The 20,233-nt window shown below is 44.1% G+C and overlaps 1 protein-coding gene across 1 annotated transcript; it reads left to right on the top strand.

The window, feature by feature from the left end:
• The first annotated feature begins 2,117 nt into the window (after positions 1–2,117).
• LOC135910770 (WW domain-binding protein 2-like) lies at positions 2,118–19,064 on the top strand. Its single transcript, XM_065442858.1, has 6 exons — positions 2,118–2,259; positions 6,300–6,402; positions 9,840–9,978; positions 13,243–13,335; positions 16,240–16,389; positions 18,521–19,064. Exons 1-6 carry the CDS (start codon positions 2,204–2,206, stop codon positions 18,769–18,771), a joined length of 792 nt encoding a protein of 263 aa, XP_065298930.1. The 5' UTR covers positions 2,118–2,203; the 3' UTR covers positions 18,772–19,064.
• Positions 19,065–20,233: the final 1,169 nt, after the last annotated feature.

The following is a 20,233-nucleotide window of genomic DNA, read 5'->3' as shown; positions in this document are numbered from 1 at the left end:
GCTTATACTTATACTTATAAGTATACTTATACTAATACTGTCGGAATTAACGGCTATGTTGGAATTAACGGCTAGAACATCAGGTTGTCATTCGCCCGTACGGGATGTTTTTATCCCACCTTCTGGGGCGCCTAATAGGCCAGTAAGAAAATAATGGGGCCAACCTGAAAGCTAGAAGCAGTATGCCTCATTCAAGTACATTTGGCTTACACGGAAAGCGTAGCTGATGCTTTATCAGTTGAAAGGAAAAAAAAAACTCTAACAACGCTGCACAAATTAGTTTTATTGTGCATTGCCCTTTGTTGCCAAAAATGTCTTCCTGCATTTTTTTTTTCGTGTATTGCGCATTTTTTATACAACGTTCACTCCCGCCAACTGGCCAGTTATTGGCCGTGGTGGGTACGGGCCACATTTGAGTCTAAAAAAAAAAAACACCGCAACCACAACAACTACAAGTAGAGCCCCTCAAGTACCTTGGAGTTATTTATAATGGATCTCCTAACTGGCGATGACATATTGAATATATCGCGGCAAAAGCACCTCGTGCAATGGGCATTTAGCGCAAGTTCAGCGATCGAAAGTCAGGTATGCGTGGAAAATCACTTTTGATGTAATACAATATGCACGTTCGTCGACAATTAGAATTTGGCTACGTTTTATTCTCAGGTGTGTCACTATGCAAGCTTCGGCCACTAGTTTTATTAGAACGGCAGGCACTAGGTCTGTGCTTAGGAATTCCAAAATACATTGCAAATCCCGTATTATACCTGGAACCGAGAATCAGACCTATTTTATGCCGATTTCACCTTATGACCGTTCAGACTTTAAGACTATATGAATCACCGATGAGCCGTCCTCTAATTTTCATGTCCAATTCAGAACAATTTTTCCCTTTCATTGACCGAAGTTTCATACGCCACAGATTATATTTTCTCAAACATAACTTGCTCCACTAAATGTACAAACTCGCGATGTGATTCACAGTAATGCGCAATTCCACGGAAATTAGGTTCGATGACATTTTCCCAAACCGCGCGAAACTGCTGCCTTACGGTGTCTTAAACGACACAATCCAAGACCGTCTAAGCACTCTAGCAACAAACATTATCACTGAGACAGATAAATCGCAGGGCGAGGGAAAAAAACTGGCATTGGAAGATTTTGTTCTGCACTCGACTGGTCTCTTTCTTTAAGATTACCTGATTTTTTGCTTATTTTTCTGGCTGACCTTACAGCAGTAATTCAAGCTTCACGCAAATTAGGCCAAAAGACTACAACAGCTGCTTTTCTTACTGACTCGCAATCTTTGTGCTCTTACCTTACCGCTACTAGTGATTCGCCCACGCTAAAACCTTTTCGCTTGCTAGTCCCTGCCCATCTGAAATGTGTTCATTTGATTTGGGTGTCTGTCATATAGGTTTTTTTTTTAATGAAACTGGCAGTTTATTGGCAGAAACGTCACTTTTCGGCCCAGTCGTTCCAGTTCTACCAGTGACAGCAGATGTCACGGCTGCTACATTTCCGATCTGAACAGTTGTGAAAGCCTTATCATACCCAGTTCTGACTACTTCTCCAGGTTTTAATCACCTGGCATTTGCTTCGTGTAGTGAATCCTGTAACAACAACAAAAAACGTTCGAGGTCTCTCATGAAACTGCTTTGCCTCTTTCCCTCCCTAAATTTCTACTTGCACAGGTTGGGTTTGGTTCCCTCCCCTCTCCGGTTGTTTCCTAATAAGGAAGTGACGATCCATCACTTGCTATCTCGTCACCGTTTTACTGCGGCAAGAAAAATAATACTGGAAATACCTTTTCGAAGACTTGGTCTGTACGTAACAGAATCTGTTCGTCTTTCATTTGGGAGCTCCTCTTTAGGGTTCAGCCGCAGGGACGCTTGCTCCGCTGTCGGAAAATGTCTTACATAATTGAACTGGATGCCCAACTAAATTCTATCTTTTCATTTTGTGTACACTTAAATTAACTGTTACTCATTAGATCTCACTTTACTGATTTTATTTTAACAGATAATTCTACGTTATACAGCGCTAAGTCCATATATATTCAGAAATTTATTCATAAGAAATTGGAATAATCCATCCGTTTCTTGGCCAAACCACAGTAGTGGGTCAGAGCAACATACGTCATAGGAAACAACAACGTGGAGGTGGAGCAGATGGGGGCAGTGAGGGGCGACCTGGTGCCAGGATGTCTTTAAACACTAGTCACGCATCGAATGGAATCCTGCTCTTCACTGGCGAGCTGTGAGTATAAATTATCTTACATCTTTAATTGGCAAAGGCAATTTTGCACTTCCGTTTTTCAGCTTTCCATGTGAATAAGCGTGCTCAGTTTGCTGCTGCCGAGCTCTTCCATCAGCGTGGACAGCTGACAACCCCTGTGCTTGTAACGGTTGTCCACAAGTCGCGTGGGTCCTTTCTTTTTTGCGTTCCTGTTGCGAAGAGTAGCGTGTTCCATTTCGACAGTTCAACACCACCTGATAAAAATCGCCGAAAGTGTTTGAAGTAGGAGTTTTCGCTGAGGTCGAGGCAACCGGCCACACACTGGCTGCGGGGGCCTTAGCCAGTTGGTGTACAGTCGGCAGTAAACTAATGTTAAAAACTGAAATCACAATGCTATAGCTAGTGCTGCAGATGTATGTGTCACGTACTACGGCCTAATCGACTTCGTGCGATACAGTGTTAGAGAAATCGGCGACGTCGTTATTTGTCCTCGCAATTTATTATTTTTCTTTCTTTGCGCGTTTTGCTTTGCACTGACTGCATGTGGCTGTGACTATGGCGTGTGTTGAACGCGAAAGATCCAGGGCACGTGTTCCTTGCTCTGTTCCGGTTCTACCGCTACTTATTTCCCTGGCATAATTTTGTCCACCGTGCATATGGCTGACACGGCTGGTGATAGACCAAGTTCGCGGTCTGTCAAACTATCAGTAATTGTTACCGGGAGAATTGGCTCATACTTGTTATGATATCAAAGACGGGAAGCTATATGCAGAAAACGAAAGAACGGAAAACGGTGCCTTTGCTGTCCAATCATTTTATTCATATCGTCTCATGTCTTTTACATCCAGATCAGGTATGTCGAAAGTTTCGAAGCCACTTCTTTTGTGACTGGGCCCGTCGTCGTGCCAACTACGTCGCCCACGGAACTTTCGTTTATTCAAAATTCTAGAAAGTGGATAATAGTTGTTGGCGTCCAAGCCCCAGATTAATTAAATAGACAGTCTGGCAACATAGACCCAGTAACATATCTTGTGACTAGGATAGTGTCCTCAAATTTTCGGCAGAGAGCTTATTGAACCATTTCGGCTTGAAACCTGAGTTCGCCAGGTCGATTCACCACCTTGAGCTCCCAACGGGGACGGAATGTAAAAAAGTCCGTTCATGTTGCTTATAGGTTTGTTCGCGTTGTTAGTCATTGGTGACGTTAAATTATAAAGTCTGCAGTTATAGCTGTTAAAATTACGATCTCATCAAGCGCCATGCCGTAGTGGGGGACTCCACATCAACTTTCACCACCTATGACTCTCTGGCATGAATAGAGTGCACCGGTAAAAAAAAAGAAAGTGTAAATTGTGGAGTGTTACGTGCCAAAACCATGATCTGATTGTGAGGCACGTCGTGGGGGGGGGGGGGGGGGGGAATCACCTGTGGTTCATTAACCTGCGCCTAATTCTACGCACATGGGTGTTTTAGCATTTCGCCCGCATCGAAATGTGGACGCCGTGGCCGGGATTCGTTGCGCGACCTCCAGCTCAGAAGCGCAACGCCATAGCGACAGAGCTACCGCGACGGGTCTGAGATATTGGTGCATGCTTTGCTATGTGATGCCAGGTTGTAGAAATTAAATAATATTTAAGACATTATCACCTGTGATCGCGCAGCTTCAGTTGCTTGTCTCCTAACGACAATCTTGCACGGGCAATTTCAGACACAGTGGCAAATGAAATGTTATCTTGAATAAATTACCTACTATTATTAACCTTGCTATTTACTGCGTTTCTTCAAAGTTTCCTTTTACTTCTTACACAGTATTATCATCTATACGAGCATTATTGCTTTTAAATTTAGGTGATGCTTCAACAAGCCTACGCAAATATCTCGTTCCCCAATAGTATGTATTTGACCAATGTCACACGTCAGTGATAAATTCCGATGAATAAATTGTTCCTTCACAGCAAGCAGCAAAGTTAATCATTAGAAATCATATTAAACAGTGCGGGAAAGACAGCTGAAGATCAAGACTAGCTCACTCAGTGCCAGACTAATTTCCTAAAGCCGCACAATGCCGTGCTAAATTGTACAACCATCAAATGCTAAAAGTTCCTTCAGGCATTAAAATTGCCACATATATCATTTAATGCATGCAATGCCCCCCCTAGCGGTTGGGAAAAATAAATCAGCTAATGTAGAGCCTCTTTTTCAATCATCGTGACAGTGTTATGCAAATTTCCATGACAATCGGTATCCGCTGAACACACTGTCATTCTTCTGGAACGAATCGGTGAAGCCTCACTGCACTTCTGAGGACGCGAAGGTGTAGATCATGCCACTGCCGCTACTGTAGGTACAGATGTCCCGCGTTGTGTTTCGAGTGAACGTCTCGGTAAGACAAGCGGAAAAAGCGAGTTTTATTTTGCGTGCATCGTTTTTATTTGCTACTGTGGTGACATCACGGTGATAGCCAGTATGTTGTCGCTCGAGGTGGCGTAACGAGACATGCTTCCTGCTGTCGGTCGACGACCCGCTTGCATTACGCAGCAGCCCGAATACTGACTAATTTTATTGCGTACAGTTTTTTTTTATTCTCCGTCCAGTCACTGCCATCATACTGAACTTTTTTCGTGTTGTTGCTTCTCATGAACACGTTCGCACCGTGAAAGTTTAATAGACACAATAACTAGTAAACAAAAACTTCACTCGCATTACAGCCAGACATTTGAACTATATGGCTACTTAAAGGCTAAAATAAAACCTGTGACTTGGATAGCCGCTACGAAAACGCAGGTAGGCAAGTGTGACATGTGACATCACCGAAAGTGATCTTGGTATTGACGTACTACTGTGTCAAGGTGACGCTTTCGCTCGGGGTCTCCCATCTAAATACATGGAAAATGAGAAATCGTGTTTTTTTTTTTATGGCAAGCACTGCGCCAATTTTACCAGCTTTGTTGCATTTAAAAGAAAAAGTTGAAATATAGTGACTGTTTATAGCCAATTTCGGATTTAGCTTGTCAATTTCTAATCAAATTGTCCAAAATCGGAAATTTTCAGAAAACGAAGCTATCAAGTTTACAACTCCGCAGCTCACCAATGAGAAATGTTACCATGGTTCTGTAAATATAATATAATGGCACATCTAAAGCGGACAAAATTGATGTATCATACGTAGCTCTCATACACATGCCACTAATACGTGAATAGGACTTTAGCAAAACCCTTGTAAACAACGTAACAGATTAACGTAAGATACAAATCGATGTGTCAAAGTTGTCTGCTTTGGATGCTCTAACGGATGCAGCTTACGGAACTTCGATGTCTGTTCTTCGTGCAGAGCTACGAATTTGTAAACATCTTGCTTCTAATTTTTTTTCGAACTTGCACATCTTTGAAAATGTCTTTGAAAAATGGGTGCCTTAAATCAAAACTCCACTCTCAACAGTAACAAGAATTTAATATTTTCTCTCAAATGCAGCAAATTTTATTAAAATCAGCCCGGTGGGTGTCTCAGAAAAGCTTTTCTGTGTTTTACATGTATTTGAATAGCCGGCATCGGAGTTGGGCCCGAGCTAAAGCTTCCTCATAAGCGGATGTGTTTCTTTACACACCTATAGAAGGCCTCTTAGTGCGTTGTTTGTCGCCTGCGAAAGGTTCACGAACAATATCTATAAGCGTAGAAAAAAATTATAGAGCACCTGCTTGCAAATGGGGTCCGTGGCGGTCGCCTCCAAAGGAGAACTTCACAGTTCATGAACAACTAGTCCTGGCCATTGCATACGACATAGAACCACTGTCTCTTCTGGTCATTCATTCTTAGATTGAAGTCTACAAAGGTAATAGAAGACGACAGCGTAAGGCTGAATTATTCATCATGTCGTACCAGTGGAGGCTTCCACCGAACTTCTATATTTCTGTTAAAAGCTTATTGCGGCATGACGTCTTTTGATGAGTTTGCCAAAAGCCGCATCCATTGTATTCACAAGCAAGCAGTTTATCATGCCGAGGTAACGGACGAGGACTACCAATGCACGGCATTTTACCGTTTATTCTTTTCAAACCACCAGAATCCTGATTTACTGCGACAATGTGGAGGTAACGTTTGAAGGCCCAGATGCCGCGAAATTCAGGGGAGCCAAGAAAGGACGCCTCTACCTCACCACGCATCGGGTATGCTTTCTGTTTCTGCCTCTCAGAGCTTCATTTTTTTCTTATCCTGGTCTTTTTAATTTCATTATGGGGTTTTACGTGCCAAACCCCGATCTGATTATGAGGCACGCCGTAGTGGGGGAACTGGGGTTCTTTACCTTGCACCTAAATCTAAGTACACAGGTGTTTTCGCATTTCGCCTCTATCGAAATGCGGCAGCCGTGGCCGGGTTGCGATCCCGTGACCTCGTGCTTAGCAGCCCAACACCATAGCCACTAAGCAACCACGGCGGGTAAATATTCTTCTCCTTCGGGTGTTTTATCTCTATATTTTTAATATTCTCCTACAACAAAAGTTTCCGGCTGAATCTATGTCACTATGAATGTCCACACTATTATGATTAGTATTGAAGCAATGTAGGGACACTCCGCATTGCTGCCACCAAACCGCGTTATGCATGAGGCCTGTATGCAGCCGGGTTCCTCTCGCGCGCTTACCACCGAACACGCTGCGCCATCTGTTGTCACCACTGCGATGCTTGTGCGCGGCGAGTGTGTGAATACATATTCAGACAAAATTGTCTCAGTACGTATAACATCGGTTTGATTGCGCCCGGCATCGAATAAGTTTTTAACACTTCTTTCGTCATTAAAGAGCGGCAGGTACCCGGTGATGCGTACCCAGTGCCCCAAGTTAGCGTCAGATAGGTTAACTGAAGAGCGGCACATACCGAGTATAGCCACTAACCGAAGTTAGTGTAAAAGGGGTTCGTCGAAGAGCGGCACGTACCCACTGACACTTACCCAGTGACCCAATTTGGTCCGATGGTTGGTTGCTAACCCCGTTCTCTCAGCAGAGCAGCTCGATGTTGCGCCCATTATACCACGTGACATACAGTGACCCAAGTTGGCGCGAAAATGGTTAAACAGACAGACGGACGGACGGAGGGACGGACGGTCTGGTCAGTCGGTTTAGCCAGACGGTCATCTGAGTCGGTTGGTCGGTGAGCTTAGTCGGTCGGTCATCTTAGTCGGTCAGCTTAATCAGTCCCTTGGAAGTCCGTTTGCATTTCGCATATCACCCCCATCGAAATGCGGCCGCCGTGGCCGGGATTTGATCCCGCGACCTTGTGCTCAGCAGCCTGACACCATAGCCACTGAGCAACCATGGCGGGTAGGGAAACGATGAGCATGTTTCATTGGAATGTAAAGATATCTACCCAGCCGCGGATTTAGGCATCGCTGGCCTCCTTGAAACCCTTAGGTTCAGCGAGTGCAGGGGGAAAGTAAATACATCCGCTGTAGAGATGAGTAAGCGGCGAATTGAAGATTGGTGCAAGAAAAATAGGGAAACGACAAAAAATAGAGACGTTTGCAAAAGGGGGTCAGAAACTTTGGTTATGAGAATTCATCGTGGGCTTCTTTTATCCTTTCCTTATTTTTTTTTCATTTTTAACATAGTTAGTACATTAGGCAATATAATAACAAGAGCTTGGCGGCGCAACCCACCACCACGTTTCAAAGGGGACGCTCATAGCATGCATCCCATCTCAGCACCGGTGGCGCCGACCTTGCGGGGGAAAGAAAGCAACTGAACCAGAAACATCGCCTTCGGCCATAGCGTTCACCGCTAACGTTTCCCTGTAACGATTACGGTTGCATAAGCTGCAGCTGCCGGCAAGCGGCAACTGTAGCATACGAAGCGGGGAGTGACGTTGCCACTTTCGTATGCTAAAGAAGAACCCACCTAGCAATTTGTTTGTGTTGATACAGTGCTACGGTAAGACCGCGTACTGTGAGGAGTCCTGAAGGAACAGCGTGCATACGTGGCGCGGCGAAAGTGTGGTTCAGTGCATTTGTCTTTTTTTTTTCTGGTCCACTCTTTATAGGTGCACGAAGTAGCGGTTGGACGCCGTTGAAACGTCTTAATTAAAGTGCATGTGAATGTGCGCATGTGAATAACTTCAAGCTGCGTCTCAACGGGTAATCGTTCTAGTTGTTTACAGCTTCGCTGTCCCACCACATTCACAGCCTGGATTGGAGACCAACATTTTTCAGTAGAGAAAACCTTTATTTCGATTATTCGTCAGAGCATTTTGTCAGTTCGCTTTGCTTGAAGGGGGTTAAATTTACACTGTGAAGGTTACGTGTATCCTGGAAAATTGGAACTCGTGCAGACCTAACCGGTGACAAAAAAAGAGTCATTTTATCATTCGGGAACTCATCCTAGCGTTTCTTGGAAAAAGAAATTCAGCAAGCGTTACGCTGCTTGACAGCGCCGTCATGTACATCCTTGCTAAATTTACATATACGTGGCAGGTCAGATATGTTATCGAAAATCTGTTTGCAGAATTCAAGCGTCGTGATATGCCTTCCAAAAATTAGTTTTTCTTTATATGACTATCATTCTGCGAACATGCACCGCCTTGTTTCACATTTTCTAAATAAACTTGATGTGATTATTGTTACATTAATTATAGGTACCACTTCAAATTTGGTCTGTTACTCTTACGCAGCCATTAAAGATAACTGTTTCCAAGTTTTTCATGTCCGTCAGGCCCACAACTTTGTTAGAAACAATCCTGTGCATTGGTGTTTTAGTCTAGATAACGCCAGAGTACTGTATTTTTGTCCCAATCCTGCGTAAACCTATATTTGTATTCCGCGCCAGGAGAGTATTTATTTATCTCACTACAGAGACTACAGAATACTGTATGACTTTGTTTCATAGCCACATTAATAAGACCATCGCTCGGTTTTAACATATTGAGAACATATGGTGCCCAAGTCAACTCTGAGCGGCGGCTTCCTGGCAGGAACAAAAGTTTATATGTAAGGGCATGTTTCCGAATATTGCAAACACCGGAAGCGATTGTGGTAGCCGGAAATACATCATTGTTGCCATGCTGTGGGAACCATTGATGACATATCTTAATGAGGAAGCCCTTGGAAACATTAGCAAGAGGCCTTGAACCCGTGATGCTTGAACGAATCAAATGATCCGACATTTTATTGCCAAAACGTAACACGTCAGACATGGTGTCGCTTAGGCCTTCGTTGACAAATTTCGCGAGAAGAAAAGCGAGTTTTTTTCAGCGGAGACAGTGCATAGCCCTCAAACAATTTGGAGTTATAACGGTGCATATCTGTTGCGGCAACTGTACGGGTAAACATGCATTGCTGAAGGAGTTATATTTTCACTGTCTGATTGCCAACCCAGTGCAGAATTTACCACGTCCGTGGCAAAGATTGCACGGAAAATATCCATAAACTGAGTACGAAACATTAAAAAAAAATGTCAAGTTTGTCTAGTGTTCATTTACAGTTATGTGTTCGAAATTTCATCATCGTTGTGTTTTAGGATCATATGAAGAAAGCACCGGCTGAAATCATTGTTTGTCAAATTAGGCACCACAACGTTACTTTCTATATTTTGCCTAAATTATCATCTGTGTGCAGGTGGTGTTCATCAACACGAACCAATTAGACTTCCTAAAGTCATTCAGCTTCCCATTCGTCAACATGAGCAACCTGGGCCTAGAGCAGCCTATCTTTGGAGCTAACTACATTAGGGGAAAAGTCAGAGCCGAGGAGAATGGTACGGAACACTCGTGCATGCACTTAGATACTTATTAATGAAGCAACAGAAAAAAAATCAATCAAGCTATAATGACAAATTGCTCTTCGAAGGTTAGAGCTTTCATATTAGGGATAGCAATCGCACCGCTACGGTAAAAATACTCCAGTGTTAACAGAAACTGTTTATAATTTGCAAATGGTGGTCAAACGTTGATAACAAAGCTGATTAAACGGCATTTAAAGAACAATTAACATGGAGTTTGGCTAATTTTATTGAATTCTCAGAAGAGCGAACTTACGCTGCTTTTCCACGACGCACTGTGCTATTCCATGAAGTGTGGCTTCTCTCTGTGAGATCCTTGCACTCAAATGAGGCAGAAGAGCCATCTTAGCACAACCTGCAAGATGGCCGGAGCAGCTTACAATGGCATGTTTATGTTTTCGTAGCAGGCTATTAGAATTGCTGAAGAAGAGTGTGGCAGACTTGAACGGCGATCTTTTTGCCATAATAAGTTGTCTTTAGCATAAAGAAAGCGCTTTGATGGGGTTAAAATTACAATGTAACCTCAATCAATTTCGTGGTTGGCTTTAATACTGCTCTGCAAGTGTCCACCTAGTGGGCATGTCCATTTCCTTTGTTGCTGAAGTGCTGATTGGCTGGTAGCGCCTGTATCATCCTTCCACGTACCCCAAGCCCAGCCAATCTAAATTTCAGCAGCAGACGAAATAGAGATGTCCACTAGGCGGACACTTACAGAATGCCCCCCTTCCCGGAAGCGCTTATGTGTCCTGGAGTTTTTGCTATCGTCCAGTGACACAACAGTCTCCGAAATTCAGTCTCCGAAATGCTCGGATTGCTGCACTTGCCTACGCTCGCTGAACGCAGGCGCATAGCTAGGTTAAAGTTCTTTTTTCTTCTCACTAAAAACACATTCAACATTAATAGCGAACAGTATTTGATAGCACGACAAGGTAGAACACTACGGAAAAGCAAACATAATACTTTTCAAATACCTCAGATACACATTAACGCCTACGCATTTTCCTTCTTCCCAAGAACCATTAAAGAATGGAATGAGTTACCGGTGTTAACGCGAGAAAGCATCAGCGCGGAAGAATTCGAGAAAAACTTAAGGCAACATTGAAAGAAGCTCGCACGTATTCGAGTTTTTTTTTTTTTTGGCGGGGGGGGGGGGGGAGGGGAGAGTGTATGACCTCGTTTATTAACACTGCGTTTATAGTCATATTTATCGGAGTATATGTATTATATTTCGCTTATGTATCTTCTTTGTTCACTTATGTTCTCATATTAAAACACTATTCATGTACTGACTTCATGTACTGTACTAATTGCCGAAATACTGATACTAACTTGGTTTTTTTGTTTTTTGTTTTTTTTGCTATATGTATAATTGTAATACCATGTATTGTACTGATTGTCCAAGTGCTGCTTTGACCCACCCTGTAACGGCTGACAGGCCAACAGTATTCGTAAATAAAAAAAACAGCCTCGAAAACACGATACGCAAAGACTAGCCCGTAAAATCGCATTTTTCAGGGAACTTCACATATGAGAAAAGCGCCGAGCTGTGCGCATAGTTATATCGCGCGCGCGCGCGCGCGCGCGTGTGTGTGTGTGTGTGTGTGTGTGTGTGTGTGTGTGTGTGTGTGTGTGTGTGTGTGTGTGTGTGTGTGTGTGTGTGTGTGTGTGTGTGTGTGTGTGTGTGTGTGTGTGTGTGTGTGTGTGTGTGTGTGTGTGTGTGTGTGTGTGTGTGTGTGTGTGTGTGTGTGTGTGTGTGTGCGTGTGTGTGTGTGTGTGTGTGTGTGTGTGTGTGTGTGTGTGTGTGTGTGCGTGTGCGTGTGTGTGCGTGTGTGCGTGTCTACAATGACGTGGACCTTCCGGCATTGGCGGCATTCATCACTCTCGCTACCAACAATCACCATATTATTTGATGTCAGCAATCAGCTGTATGTGAAAGAGCGGTTTCACAGCTTCAATTCGTTGAGTTATATTTTACTAATTTACAGACCAGAAAAAGCCATTTGGCTACAGGGGAACTACGTTGACTGAAGATTACGATAATTATACAGGTGTCATCGCTTTATGAAATACATGGTCCAATACGATATAGTCATTTGTCTGTTTAAAAAATTGCATTGGGAATTAAAATAACATGTAGCTCGACGGTAATTACAGTGTACGTAACACATTATCTATGCAAACTTTAACTGTACTATGCTATTGCATAGCTTCAGTAACTACCAAAGCTGATACACCGGAAGCAAGTAAGCGATATTCGAAATTATAATGTCGGAGAGATTGAGAAAGCACTAAAAAATCCCCGCAGCATGAAATCAGTGAGAAGGAAATTAGTCGCATGACACGACAAGGTGTGTGCAGTGGAAGATAAGCAGAGTAATGTCATCAGCCGTTTGGCTGGTATAGTAAAAGCAGCAGAATATTGCGTAACCCGCAGCAGTTTCGCAAGCTTCGTTGCAAGTACTTGTGATCAGGATACAGAGGCTTCTTCTATAGCTACCGATGAAGTTAGAAGGGTCTTGCAAGACGTGTCCCGGGAAAAAGAAGTAGGAGATGGAATACCGGTCGATGTATTCAAAGATGCAGGAGATATCATGATTGAAAAGCTTGCGGCCCTTTATACGCAATGCCTCAGGACTTCAAGTGTAGCAGAGAGCTGGAAGAATGCCAACATTATACTCATGCATAAGATGGGCGACGTTAGAGAATGGATGAATTATAGGCTCATTAGCTTGCTTTAAAGGTTGTATAAAGAAAGGTTCGGCAGCGTGTTGCACTCATTTAACACTTGAAGGCGAAAACCTGTTGCACACGTGGTAATGCATTAGGTTACAGACTTCTTGCAAAACATAACGAGCCGCAGTGTGAAGTGAACGTATGACATGGTAGGTCAACCTCCTCAACGACACGTGCGAGCACCTAACGCAATAGCTACAGCTTCTTTCGTACTTCCGTTCTCTGATGATGACGATGGTGGTGGTGGTGGTGGTGGTGCTCCTGCTCATGATGACGATACTAAATTAACGGGCAAGAGCGTTCCCTTCTTCGGAATTTATGTTAAAAATTGCCGCTTCCACGATCAACGCTCGCAGGTTTGCCCAGAATCCGTAAGTGCGTTACTCAGGCAGATTTCGCGTGAACTTTGCAATGGAGGAGGCTTAACTGCACCTTTATGGTTCCGTTCTTCTGCCAAGCCAAAGTGCCTTGCTACATCACATGGGAATTACTATCTCCTCATGACAGGGAACTGGACTGGCACGTGTTCATTCAAGTTGAGGTTCATGAAAGGTGGATCCGTTGAATTTGGCCAGGCGATGATGGCAGCAAGCAAGCTTGGTAAGTGTTCCCCTCTCTATATTAAACCATGTCATATACAATATCAATAGTGATATGGCCTACTCTATCAATCAATATCAACACAAATCATAATTTCATATATCGGCTATTTTAACTGACTAATACACACTTTTTTGTCAAGACTTTGCTGATTATTTCATTGCTGAAGAAGGTGAGTTTTTTCACTGTCCTCGAACGCAGCCGGGAACGTGGAACATCGGGAAGTTCTTTCTCTGGCACTAGTAATCACGATGGTGGTCGTGATACCGATTATCATGAAAACGCTCGTGTAGTTATCACGTAGATTTGGGTGTACGCTAAGGAAGCCCAGGTGGTCAGAATTGAGCAGGAGTGCTCCAATACCCCATGCCTCATAATCATATTGTGGGTTTGGCTCGTAAAGCCCATAATTTAATTAAAGTTTGACTCCTGTGCCATGATGCGACAAGCCGCGTGAGGCAATGACAGTCTACTAACGTTCGGGGAATAAGTCGAAAAGGTGCCTCTGTTTTCTATATCTTAATGTAGAACGAGCAAAAAGAAAAATGATAGTAAACTTGTGCGACCTTGCGTAATCATAACGTGATTGCCAGCTAAGCTTCTTCTTTCGAGTAGTTGCAATAATAATTTCACTTGCTTGCAAATAAATCACATCCTTTAAAACCCTGCCCGCATACGACTCGCCAGTTTGAAACATTGTGTGCATATAACGCCTTCGAGCACTTGTTCAGAATTTTTCACAGAGGCAGTAGCACACCCGCACATAGTTTACATCGCGAGATCATTGGCTATTTATGTCCCAACCATGTTCACTTCGTCTGGCGTTGCTGGCACTTGTCTGGCGTTGCTGACACTTGCTGCCAGGGCAGCGTGCTAAATTTTACAGCACTCGTAAAATGCACTCATAACTGTGTGGAGCACTCGCATACGTAATTTATTCCGAAGGCTGCACTTAATTCACATACCTTGATCTTTAATCAAGCATAACCGATAATTAATTATGGGGTTTTTACGCGCCAAAATCACTTTCTGATTATGAGGCACGCCGTAGTGGAGGTCTCCGGAAATTTCTACCACCGGGGTTCTTTAACGTGCACCTAAATCTAAGTATACGGGCGTTTTCGCATTTCACCCCCACCGAAATGCTGCCGCCGTGACTGGTATTTGATCCCGCGACATCGTGCTCAGCAGCCTAGCACAATAGCCACTGAGCAACCACGGCGGGTAAACATAACCGATAACGTGATCCTCATGTTCGCTAAATATAGACAAGGTGCCTGATTCAACTTACCGAGGACACCGGGAAAGCCTACTAAGAATTTCGTATCACGAATGAAAATAAGTAATGAATGAGAATTCCGTAATTAGTTACAATGCTCCCAATTAGGCCATAAACGATGAAGTTTCGCTGGAATACACTTAAAATATCTACAATTTTCGCCGAACGCGAACTCGGTGTCGTGCGCAGTTAGTTTATGACTCTGAGAAACGTTGCGCATGACGGCCGTATGACACTCTGAAATGCTTCATTTAGTAAATTTCTGCAAAGTCTGCAATTACCTACACAGAATAGAGATTTGTCGAACGTGCTTCCCATTTCAACGAAATACATACAACGTGCCCGGCGTGGTTCACCGAACAGACCCGAAGGAACCGAGCACATTCCTTATATACCACATGCATATTATCTTGAAGAAGGCGAGTATTGAGTAATTATTTTCAAAGCATATAATTAAGCTACGCACTTCACACTTTCGGTAGGCTTTATCTACTTCTCGTACTGAGCTGAACATTATTACAATGATGACACTAAAAACATATTTAATAAATAAAGGTCACTTTTTATAAGATTGAGATTTGCAATTCGAGCAATCATGCTTCAAACCTTTCTATTATTCCTTTCGTCCAACATTTTTTGACGTACAGCTGGATAATACCAATATGCCAGAAAAAAACTTGTACAGCGTTGCCAAGCGTTACCATTAGCGCATATATCTACATTTGTTTATTGATTGCGCATGAAGCTCCTTTTAGCTTTCTTGAATATATATTTTACACATGTGTAGATGAGAATATCTTTTGCACCTCTGCAATTTAGTTTTTTTTTATTTGCTTAACTCTTTGCCAAAGAAACGGGCTGGAGTCAGGTCAAGCGGCTGTTTCCTTGCCCTCCCACTTGGTTCCTATTTTTTCTCTGTAAGAAATGGGGAGAAAATGAGAAATAAGGTTGAACGTTAACAATCGCCTATAGCAGGCCTTCATTATTTCATGATAAGATCGTGCCGTCTTTGGTCCTCCCAGAGCAGTAGAGAGGCTTTCTAAACGTCTCAGATACCGCCTCCAAGGAGGCCGAAAACGGGGATTTACCCCATGTTCATTTAGTCCCTAATTAACGCACGCACTTCAAAATGTCCCTGTATTAGAAAGAATATAAAGATCTCATCCCGTCCCTCCTTTTTTCATGCCTTTTCTTTTGTCCCCGCTCTTTCCGTCTTTACTTTCCCTTTCCCTTCCCCTAGTGCAGGGTAGCAAACCGGAGGCTTTAACCCTGGTTAACCTCCCTGCCTTTCACTCATTCTCATCGCTCTCTCTCAACATGTTCCTGCGTATTAACCTGTAATATTTTCAGCATTTCCACAAAATATATATCCGTGAGTGATAAGAGTTTTCTAAGAAAACCGTGAAAACAGGCACATGAGGTGTTTGAGGGGTTCTAGCTGCACTAACAGCTTCACCGTAAAAAAAAAGAGCTTTTTTTTTCTAGTTATTACGCACATTCGGTAAACCAAACGGAACCCTAGATAGACACTCACCGTAACAAACTTAATCTGAAGTCGCGCTTTGCTGAAAACTGTTAGGACTCGGACGACTAATGTCAGCGTCGTTTTTCAACCCTGCGACCAGCATCGCAACGGCGGGCTCAAGCTGCGGTACTGCCGTGTCCGCTGCCTATGGGACCATTCCAGCTGCTCGCCCCTGATGTCTATATGCCCGCAGGAAATGCCAACTACGGCTTCGTCCTCCCTTCCCATGTGTTTCCACAAGCCCCGCCAGGTGAGAAGGCCTCACGTGACGCCCTGCAAGCGCGAGGATTGTGCAGCAGTTAGCGTAGACGCACACAGAAAGCGCACGGGCGAGCACACGTAGCGACGGTGCGTTCAATTAAAGAGCACACAACTCTTCCTAGAATGACCGTTTTCATTCTACGTATATGTTAACGTAAACGTGTCAAACGCGTCAAATTTAACATTGAAATATTTTCGTCAATAATTTCACGGAAACGGCCTTGAAATACAGCAACGTTTCAAGTGCGTTATGACATCTGAAGGAGTCGCTAGCAGACCTTGTACCAACTGTATGACGTACCACTGAAACAGAATCTCGGTGCCATTGTTAATATCCGTTACCCTAGATGGTTTCGAAATTACACGCGAAGTTGCCATAGGAACAAGGTGATATTATCGAGACAGTGAACAGTTATAAGTCATATGAAAAAATAAGACTGCCAACTTTTGGGGCCTTGCAGAATCACAACCCAAATGCCAGCTGCGCAAATATTTTGAAAACAGAGAGGCTGCTACGTCCTGCCTGCTCTTTGCTATACGGGAGCGCCTTGACGCCAAAAAAGAAAACGTCATTTTCAGTTCCCGTGCAACTTTTTTGCACCTCTCTTTTACCGTCCTCACGGCCTGTGCATGCCGCTCTGAGCCGCAGCTATCATGCCAGTGGCCTTGAACGTGCTTCTATTCCCAATTAATGGTTGCGAATAACACTTGTGGACATTTAAAGCTATTTGCAATACGTTATTCAATATGTAGATGGCGAACTGTATGTGTGAGCACTCTTTCAAGCAGATATATTTCGCCATTCGCGCACAGACGCGATTCTCAAACTTATGTATACCAGCAGAACTTTGTGTTGGGCTAGTTGGTGCATGTTACTGAAGTACTAAAGCGCCAAACAGACGACACAAGAAGAGACACGGACGAGCGCTTAAACTGTTCGAAGGACCATCTCAAAGGCTCTGACGACACTTCAGAGATATTCTGCGGTGCACTTGATGCACCTGCAACTTCAAAATTTCTCCAGCATGTTCCTCCCAAAGCACAGTGCGATCCCACAAAGCTCCGTATTTATGCAATTGTTATTGTTCACAAACGTTAAGGCGTTCTACATTGGCGCGGCCGAGCGCGGCCGCGTGGAAAGTATCTTGAAAGCAATCTGCGATAAGTACACTGCCTAGGTGCGCCGAGGGCTGATAGCTTCCTAAGCCCTGTGGTCTCGCCACCTAATTCGCGTTGAAGCGTGAGGCAACACGAAAGCCAATTCGCTCGCTGCTGCTGCCACCCTTCCTCACGTCAGCGTTTTCATATTGAGTGTCCGCTGTCATCTACTGAGGTTCGTTTATGTTTGCCTGCGAGGGCGCGACACCGTGCTTCTTGAATGTAGTTAGTTTAGTTAGTAAGCTAATGTTTACGATTTGGGAAGTTACCGCAAGGAACACACGAGACTTGAACAAAGGAACAACACGAAGGGGACCAACACCTTCAAGGATGCGCGTCTCTTTCTCTTCGGGTGGTGCCTCGTTAGCTATTCGGTGCACAGCCGCGAGCCAATCAGCCTTATCCACCGAAGGGACCAGACTGTATTTAGGACCATGCTGCCGCAGTGCTTCGACTTGAGCAGGAACAGTTGCGCTTTCCTAATGGGTGACCGGAACACCACCGATTTCACTTTTTGCCATCTTGGGAAGCCGTCCACGCACTCGGTTCCAGAGGGAAATCTGTCGATAACTGCTGTGTGCGTTTGAAGTGTCGCCCAAACCTCCAGCCAGACGAACTGCCCTCCACCTGTTGAAAGCAGAAGGTGCGAATCCATTCCTTGAAGATTCTGACTTGTCTCGATTTCGACTTGGCACGGCTCGTCTGGGTGGAGGCGTTGGCGACAGTTCAAACGCACGGCGCAGCTATCGACAGATATCCTCTGCAACCGAGTGCGTGGACAGCTTCCCAGTAAGGCAAAAGGGGAAGTCGCGGAAGTTTCATGCACTGGAAACATTTTTACAGTGCACGAAAAACGGCTCATGCTTCAATATATAGTGTTGTGCGAAATGCGGCACATTGAATTAATATACGACCCGGTTGCTCCTGATAGTTTCATTTTGGTGTTTCGACATCTGTTGCAGCGAACACAGTGTTCGCGTACAACGTGCCTCCTCCGTATCCTGGCATTTACCCACGCGATCAGGCAAGTACATCGTACGCTCCTCCTTCAGTCACCGAGGAATTTAAGCGCTCAGCACAGCCCCCACCGCCGGGCGTCAAGAGTTCTGCGAGTCATCCTGAGCAAAGTGGCAAGGAAGCAGATGAAACGCCCGGTGCGCATGCCCAGGCACCAGGATTCAAGGGTTCTTCGAGCAAGGAGTCACGAGACTGATTCTACGAGTCCGAGCTACGTGACTCCACTTGTGCGCAAGTAAAATTCGCAGGGACACTCTGCCACAGGCTTCAGATACAGCATTCGGAGGATGGAAATATCAGTTTTTGTCTGACGTGTTAAACATGCCTGAGCATTTCATGCAACATTAAGGATAGCCTATACATAAATGTTCGCTGTGCCAAAAAAAAAAAAAAACGCCGAGTCGCAAGTTAATAAACCTGCAAATTTGGTTTGTTCATTTGCTATAAAATCCAACGCTAGATACATAAAAAAGCATTCTTCTTTTTTTCTTTCTGTACTCTTATTTTTAATGCCTTCGCTTGTTAGCTGACGCAAGTGATTACGCACAACATTGCTTCCTGCCAGTAAACAGGGTTCGAAATTTCCAAAGCAAATGGAAAAGTGACCCTTATTACAAGTTATGAATTAGCACGCCGGACCATTAATGTGGCACTCTCGGCACAATAAAATAAAGAAAAGAAAGAAAAGAACTACCGTACATAAACTCTGGGGTGTACGTGCCAGAAACACGATGTGATTATGAGGCACGCCATAGTGGCCTACCCTGGGTTAATATTTACAACCTGGTGTTCTCCAACGGGCAACTAAATTTAAGTTCACGAATGATTGTGGCATGTTTCTGTGGGCAGACCATGCCTTCATCTTGCTTCACGCCTGGTCGTGACGGCGCAATGCACATACGAAAGCAAGTTTCCAAACGGCAGGCGACTCGTTCAAAGCTTAGGAATTAGCTCACAACATCATAAACGTACACATAGCCCGCAAATTTCGAAGTACAGTGCGTGCTCTCGTAGCAGTGAAGAGCGGGTAGGAGAGGGGGCGGGTAGTATTGTCACTCATTCGTCGTGGCAAGGTGAAGTCAGGGGCGCGTGCTCTTGAGGAGGAGGAGGAGGAGGAGGAGGGGGCAATGCTGTTGCGCACTCGTTTGCCGCGCATCACGTTCGTTCGTTCCGGCTGTTCGCTTATACTATCAGTCATTCTCGATTATTTCTGCGCATTTTTACACCGAAGCTGCATATGGTTAGGGCTCCATGTACTTTTCCTGCACGTGCGTCAACAATAAAAAGATAAGCGTGAGCTGATCCCGGAGATAATGCAATACCAAGCCGATCCGCTGTGAGGGAGAAGCAGGAGCTAAGCACTCGTCCCCTCATAATAATAATAATAATAATAATAATAATAATAATAATAATAATAATAATAATAATAATAATAATAATAATAATAATAATACTTTAATTAACTAAATAAATAAAGGTGCATTGTTTCAAGTCAATGGGTATACTGGAATCGTTTGTGAACAGCACATAGACTCCGGAACAGAAGGCGTTGCCATATACTCAAAGGCCAAAATGTTTCTGCACTCATACACCTTTGACTCGCGAGAGAACAACGCCACAGACTGTGGGAATGTCTGGGCCGTACAAACTGAAAACTG

This window comes from Dermacentor albipictus, chromosome 5 (assembly GCF_038994185.2).
Source record: "Dermacentor albipictus isolate Rhodes 1998 colony chromosome 5, USDA_Dalb.pri_finalv2, whole genome shotgun sequence".
Taxonomy (NCBI): domain Eukaryota; kingdom Metazoa; phylum Arthropoda; class Arachnida; order Ixodida; family Ixodidae; genus Dermacentor; species Dermacentor albipictus.
The sequence above is the reverse complement of the archived record's forward strand: the minus strand, read 5'-3'. Positions and strand labels throughout refer to the sequence as shown.